General features: G+C 45.4%; 1 protein-coding gene across 4 annotated transcripts in view; it reads right to left on the bottom strand.

Annotated features, from left to right (window-relative positions):
- The window catches only part of MAP3K7 (mitogen-activated protein kinase kinase kinase 7), a 51104-nt gene extending 43824 nt beyond the window's left edge, over window positions 1-7280 (bottom strand). For 2 of the 4 annotated variants that reach the window (XM_068677930.1, XM_068677931.1), the window contains exon 1: window positions 6626-7280. In XM_068677930.1, coding sequence (XP_068534031.1) covers window positions 6626-6718 — 93 coding nt within the window. In that variant the 5' untranslated portion in view covers window positions 6719-7280. The remainder of the gene's footprint in view (window positions 1-6625) is intronic. The other 2 variants (XM_068677932.1, XM_068677933.1) reach the window with 1 other exon arrangement.
- Between the last annotated feature and the right edge of the window lie 592 nt (window positions 7281-7872).

The following is a 7872-nucleotide window of genomic DNA, read 5'->3' as shown; positions in this document are numbered from 1 at the left end:
AGCTGTTAAGGATGTATTTTGTCCTAGGGGATGTGAACAGTGGTCCCCCTACACTTTCCCAGTAAAACAAGAAAAAAGCATCCAAGTTTATACTATAGGGACATACTATTCCCCTATCAAATGTTGAAATTAATCCTTCCAAAGTTTCGATTTTGTATCAGCTGCAGAGGTCCTCTATTTACTCAAAAATATAAAGATACAGAAATAGTTTTTATCCCTATCCATGAAAACTCCATGCCATTTAGCTCTGCATGTTGTAAACATAGTGCTTTTCTTTCTAAAAAGGCTTTGCTGGATATTCAAGGCAGCAATAAAATGTAATAGCTCCCTGGATAGCATATGTACTATGAGAATTGTCTTCACAATTTGCAGTATCTACATGACATTTTTGTTTATGATTATAGGAAGAAAGACAAGCAGTTCAAAATTAACAAAACCAAACCTGTACTTCCAAACAGACAGCAGTCTCTAAATTATCTTTAGTACGTTGGTCCCTTTTGTTGCTGGTGTATCTGGAAATGAAAGCTCCAGTGAAACTTATGGATCTTTTAAGCTTCAGACACAATGCATGATGAAGGGCAAAAAAAAAAAAAAGTTTGACAGTGTTTTGTGAAAACAGAAACATTTTTAATATGTTAACTTCTCTTTATCTACCAGAGTTGCAGCCGTACCAATAAAGCACACTAATATTTTTAGTTTTTCACCCATCTGCCCATACAACATATGGAAAAGACGCACATTAAAAAAAAAGTGCCAACAGAAGCCATGAACAACAGTTTAGAGCCCCTAAAATATATCCCTAAATTTTCTATCATTCCAGCCTCAAATTCCAGCTTTAGTTCCCCTGCATTTGCTATGCTTTATTAAGTAGGTTGAAGCAAATCGGCCCCATGCCATAAATGACTGTGGCCAATGTGCTGGCAAAACTTTTAGGAAGGAGTTCAGATCTGCCAATTCTTACAGCCGAGGTCTTTGACTGGTTAAGTTTATTTGTACTAGTGCTCAACCCAATTCTAAATGTTGCTTGCCCTTTCCAGGATTTATACTGTAGTGAAAAAAACTCCATCCAAACCCTAAAAAGACCATTAGCAATCCCACTAGCACCAAGATTTCATATCTAGTTTTAACTTCACTTTAATTTATACAAAATATTGTAAGAAAAAAAAATTTATTAATGAAAAATCATTGATTAAAAAATAATTTTATTCTTAATAAACACACCTAACTTCTCTTTGCTACAAAGCGCTACAGGCAGTCCTTGTTCCAGGCATTACCTTCTTGAGTTGGACAACACTGCACTATTACTTAGTTCTGTTAAAAGAAATCTTTCAATTTCTTTTCAACTTGTGCAGAACATGCTTATGGAGTACCAAAGTATTGTCATACCTGTTCTGAATGTTATCACAGAATCATAGAATGATCTGGGTTGGAAGGGACCTTAAAGATCATCTAACTCCAAGCCCCCTGCAATTGCAGGGATGCCACCCACTAGATCAGGGTGTTTCCAGACTTTTTTTTTTTTTCTCTCCTCTCCAAACATGAAACTCTCTGCGTGCAGATAGCTCGCTCATTCTAAGAAATGCGTGCATCTCAAGCAGAGATAACAGTTTCTCAGGTTATATTTTCATTCCAACTTTTTACATACCGATAGCCTTTTACAAGGCTGTCTCAAGAACTGAACTCAGTTTAATTAACAGTAATTTAACCATATTAACAACAGATTTGTCTGATGTTCTTGTATGTATCAGTTTGTTCCATTACAGCAGCCCAGACAGGAGGTTCTTTTTAGGTTTAGACACAAATTGCTGGATAACGAGGCACTCAAGGTAAGGGGCTCCAATATGAGTTTGGCTTGCTGGCCCGGCACAGTCTAAAACTATTGGTCTTTGAAAAACAAATAATCATCCTACAGTTGGTAAAGCACTACTGGAATCCACCAGCTGGGATACATAAAGGTCACACTAAGTTTGTTTTATTATTTCAGATTTATTCTGCTGGGAAAGGCCTTCCTCCTCCCCTATTTCTGGTAGCAGTTACACTGTCATTCACTTGTGACCTTAGGTGCCACATCAGACATGGAACTTGGTTATTATCTCATAAATACGTGTCTTGCTTTCACCACTGGCATCCAAGAGCCTGCGAGTTTTCTTTCTCAGGCGTTCTTATGAGAGGGAAATATCAGTATATTTTAGGGGACGCAAATTGATTGATCGAACATATTTCTACGTGTTGAAATAGATGTAAAGTCTTACATTAATGGTTTAACTAGACTGTTACTGATTTGCGAACGTTTTACTGCAAGCTAAATTTCATCCACATGAAATTGATGTTGTGTAACTACTGCTATAAATTCACACTCTACACTTCAGCTAGTTTTTCATGTAGATGAATTAAGAGAATCTTTCACTGGTATAACTAAACAAAATTTAAACGATGATTTTAATTAAATCATAAATGTACTTAGACTAAATCACAGAAATTCATGCTTGTGCTTTCACCATCAGTTTTTGCCTTTGCTTCTGGATGGCCAGGATTGCACCTTAGAGGCTTGCTTTCTGAAAAAGGCTGAGAAGTTGCAGACGTGCTTAACTTCAGATGGATTCCCAATTACCACCCCTAGCTCCTTAGAACCAAGCCTTTTGTACCCAGGTCAGAATATTATTCAGATATACACCAGATGTATAATTCAGATCTCAGTGCAGTTCTTGTCAACACTCCTTCCACCTGCACAGATTTTCAGAATAGGTATTCTACAACTATAGATACAATCCATGGAGGACTGCATCTAAAAAAGATGAAGTCTTACACAGAGGTAGTAACAATTCCATGTTCAGCAGATGTTTACACAATCCAGTGTTGTCTTGTAGAGCAAGGGACATAACTGGTCACCGCATTTCATTTAAAGTTTACTCTAAAGAAAAGCAAAGAGCAAAACACATTTATCTCACTGAATTCCTCATATATTTGCCTCTGAACTTCTCTGCTCCATAACTTCAAGGAACACATACATAAATTTCAGCACACTTCTCACACAGTTGATGAAATTATTCAACTGCTTCAAAAACACCTAACGTAGGTGAACCGACTAAAAATTGCATCTCCTTAGTTGCTGGCACCTTAAGTAAGTTTCCTGAAATAAATATTTAGAAAGCTTACTTTTTCATCTTAAAGAAAACATTCCCCTAAATCCCCGTAGAATTAACTGCTGTTCAAACAGATTGCTGAGTACAAACTTCAACGTGTATCATAGTATATCAGGAGAGCATTAAACAACAGTTTTCAAGTAAATTGCATACTCTGACACTTGGAACTTGCAACTTGGCAAACGAGGCACTGGTTTTCAACCTGCCTACATCAAGCAGCAACTGGGCAGGGCCACAGCATACAAGACCAGACGTGCATCTCTTGGCTGTGCAATCTAAGGCGCACACACATCATGTGATGAAGAGGTCTGCGTTTTGGTCATGTATGGGACTGTTCTCGAGTTACATGATGGAGAAGGGCTGTGGATTTTCAGGAAAGAGTGGCAGGGAGCAGGTTGCTAGAACAACTCAAACCAAAGTCTGTCTGTTGCTTAGATGTGAAAGCTCCTCTGAGAAGAACAGCAAGCAATACTTAGGCTAGACTTAAGTAAAAGATTTTTAAGTAGACTTATTTGGCCTTTCATTATTACCTTGATTTCAATTACATTAAGTTTTCAGATAAATTCTTAAGTATTACTTATCTGGTTTCTTAGTTTTACTTATCCGGTTTCTAGTGATTTGTTGGTCCAGTACATGAAAACTTAGAAGGCAGTCACACGGTCAAAATTAGGCATGGTAAAGTAGGGAACGTTTCTGTTGAACCCAATTTTTAAGTTGTTTTTCCCCTTCTAGTTTTGAACACACTCCCCTCAGCACATCAATCTTGACTTGACTCCAACTCATTCATAATTATCTCCACATTTTACTTCAGTCCATGCACTTTAAAAAATGAAAAGGCAGCCTGAAGCTGGAGATATGCTTGACTTACAGGAAGTAACAGTGCAAGATAGCTGCACTATACAGCCATATACACGGTAACTAAAACATAACATGGTATATTCTTGATATCCTCCAGCAGAGTTCAGCTAAACCTAAATGAAAGTGCACTTATAGATCTCACATTTATTAGCAAGGACTCAGTGCCTGCAAGTATTCCAGAACTTCAATATCTATTAATAAACCAGTGGCAGCGTGGAACTGCTATCTGCTGACAAGACAGCCTTGATAATACAACAGCAAAGCTATGATTATACAAGCATTCATTTGAGTTTCCACTGCAGATCTGTTGACACTCCATTTTGAAAAATCTGAAGTTTACCATTAAAACTTGACCCTTTTGAAACCTTACAGCCAATTCAAAATGCTTGAAAACTTCTGAATCTGCAGTGAGCACAGACAACTTTCAGCAACAGGGTATGTTTTATGATTGCAAGTTGTCTATCTGCTCTGAAACTGTACTACGAATAAGAGGTTAACAACCACAGTTGAGGAAAGCTAGGTCTAAGCACGGTTCCCAATTCACCTGTTTTACCATAAGGTAAATCTTAATTCTTTTACTGCACAATGACATTTAGACTGTTCAGCACTATGGTAGCCCCATTGCCTAATAATAATATCGGGTAGAACAGGTACATAAAGCATAACTCAAAATGCTACAACAGCTGTCATCAGCTTTCCTCATGAAGAGGACAATTCATCAAAGCTTCCTTGCTCATATTACATGAGATTTGTCATCTCCAACACAGATACTACTTTGAGGACAACACAGCCATCACACTAAATAAGGCCCAAATTAGTGCTTAGGCATTATCTATACATACATTTTTGTGCATACATTCCTGTCTCCGCAGGTGCTAGGCAGGCATGTATGGCACAGTCATGCTCTGGACATTAAGCTTTAGAATGACAAATTCTAGGTACGCCAATTACTTGCTTTGCAAGTCCACATTTTCTATGTGCAAAAAGGCAATACGGTCCTTGCTGACAGTCTTCCCAAGGGTGCTGTGAGGATAAAAAATTTGTATAGTGTTACAGAATTTCTAGGTTGGAAGAGAACTCAAGATCATCGAGTGTTTTTTTCGTTCAAAGTGCTGTGTGTGGAGTGTATGTGCTACTCACTTTTATGAGCCATCACTGGGCACCTTTTTATGATGGTTAAATTCCTATGAACTTTATTTTCTTCTGTGGGTGAGGAAAGCCACTTCTCCTGAAGAATGCGATTTGATCCCTGTCCATTAGCAAGTGTTGCAAAAATGTCAGTACATTATCAAACGCAAAAATATTTCCAATTCCCAAACACCATAAAATTCTCTCATTTTACAACAGTTAAATGCATAAAGGGAAGAGGAGAGATTAGACAGAGTCAAAAAATCACCACCATTGCCATATCCATACAAAGAAGAAAAGGCAACATTTTGTAAGATAATATCTTCTGAAAGCTTCCAGTGCCTGCTTTGGTGGAAGCTGAAGGCACCATGACGCTACCTGAATACAGCAAAAAGCGTTCTGATGTACTATTAAATACCACAGATTTTATGTTCTATGAACCCTCCCAGGCTATGCGAGTCCAGTCCGATAATTATGACCAAAGCACTTTAATGGTTGTTATACCCATAAAAGCTACTATAAGAAGCTAAATTTACTCCCACATAAGGACTCTGTGAACAAAAGGGGAATTATTACTGAAAGAGATAGACGTTAATTGGCAAATAAACACACAAAGCAGTCTTCAATATCTGTTTGGGACCAGCCTCTATGAACTTGTGCGATCAAATTCAGTACGGATCTGCATGAAGCAGCTTCATGCCAGTAGAGATGTCACCAGAGGAGAAAAATCCAGCAGAAATATTTTGTGTGTGTGTGTCTGTGATTTAAACACTGCTACAGTATACGCGTACTAAGCTTTTTGGTAAAGTATGTAAGCTTCACGGGAAATCCAGGAAGACAAAAAAGACCGTAAGAAATTCTGTACTTTACCCAGAGAATTCAAGGCAGTAATCTCACTGTGAAACTCCCTACCGGTGAGGAAGAAATGCTCGCTTCCAACTATGTTACACTGAATGCCACTTCCTGGGTAACAGGCACCAGTCACAGATGAAGTGTTATAGATCCATGAGTGCAACATCATTAGTGTGTGTCAAAAAAAAAAAAAAAATAATAATAATAAAGGATAGATGTGTGTCCTGACTGCCATCAGAGCTATAAACTTGGGCGATAGTTAACACTGGGACGATGACTAAATACACAACGATTCAGGTCGGTGGCAGGAAGGAGGCGACAGCAGAGACGCACTGAAACAAGGATTCCCGGGGCACACCAGGGCTCGCAGTTCCCTCCCGTGCAAGCCTTTGACAACCAATCTCACCACCCATCCCACCACGGGAGGCGAAACTTTCCCGTCCCCGCTCCCGCGTGGGGGCTCCCCGGCACCCAGCCCGCTTTGTTCTCCGCTTGGGGGCCCGGGGGGAGCCCCCCGGTTCCCAGCGGGGCTCCCCCGCTGCGGGAGGGCGCCGGGAGGGCGGCCGTGAGCGCCCGGCTCCGCTCGGGGCCGGTCCCTCCCCGAGGCCGCGGCGGGGGGCGAGGCCGCGCTGCCCGCCACTCACCTCTTCCACCTCGATCTCCTTGTAGTCGATCTCCTCGAAGTTGAGCACCGGGGGGGTTTCAATCATCTCAGCGGACGAGGCGGCAGCGGACATCCCTCCTCTGGCACCTGGGGGGACGAGAGCCCGGGGCAGGCCGAGGGGGGGGAGCAGGGCCCGGGGCTACGCGGGGCTCCTCGCCGCCGCCGGCTCCTGCCCTCCGCGGGGGCGCCGGGCGCCGAGGGCCTGGCCGGGACGAGGCCGCATCCGCGGCGGCCGCGGGCCTCAGTGGCGGCGGGCGGAGGCCCCGCAGGCCCCGGCGGCGGCGGCGCCGCGGCGCATCCCGCGCCCTCCCGCACCCCCCCCCTTAGGCCGCGGCCTCCCCGGAGCCCGGCAGCCGCCTACGGCCGCGCGTCCGCGGCGGAGGGAAGGGGGCGCCCCCGGGGTGGTGGCGGCGATACGGGGAGAGAAGGGGAGGGGGGGGGGCGCTCAGAGCCGCCGCGCCGCCGCCACCGCGGACATGGGAGCCGCTTCCTGCCGCCCCGGGCCGGGCCGGGCCTGGCCGCGACGCGGGGGAGGGAGCGCAGGGGAAGGGGGCGGGATGGGGAACGGCGCCGGCAGCGGCCGCTGCTCCTCGGCCGGCCGCGGCGGGGCCACGGCCTGGCGGCGGCGCCCCCGCCCCCGCCCCCGCCGCGCCGCTCCGCCCCCCGGCCCCGCCGCACGCTGCCGGCAGGGGGAGCCCCGGCCCCGGCCCCGGCCCCGGCCCCGGCCCCGCTTCCTCTTCCTGCCCGCTCCCGGCCCCGGGGCTGTGGTGGCGCCGCCGCCGCCATCTCGTGGTAGCGGGGACGTGCCCCAGGCTCGTTCCCCGCACACAGCCGAGCCCCACTGTTCGCCTCCGTAAGGCGAGGGGCAGAGGGCTGGGTTTTGGAAGTGCCTGACACACGCGTGTGTGTTTGTACACCCGTACACAAGTGTGTGCGTGTTGCCTCAGCTCTGCCCTCAGAGACGCAGCAGCGGTTTCTCAAGAGGAAGTGTGTGTGGGAGGGTGGCGGGGCAGGGGGTAATTAAGGGAGTGATGCACACACGCAGCACTAAAAGGGGTAGGACTCGTGAGCCAGCACACCTTCACCACTCCCTTTCCTGTCCAGGATTTATGGCAACAGCCCGCTCTTAACAGCTGGCGTGTCTGCTTGTGCTTCTGGTTTGGGGGTGACCTGCTGGAGAGCAGCTCTGCAGAGAGGGACCTGGGGGTCCTGGTGGGCAGCAGGGTG

This window comes from Anas acuta, chromosome 3, assembly GCF_963932015.1.
Source record: "Anas acuta chromosome 3, bAnaAcu1.1, whole genome shotgun sequence".
In the NCBI taxonomy this organism is placed as follows: Eukaryota; Metazoa; Chordata; class Aves; order Anseriformes; family Anatidae; genus Anas; species Anas acuta.
This window is presented reverse-complemented; position numbering and strand designations above follow the sequence as displayed.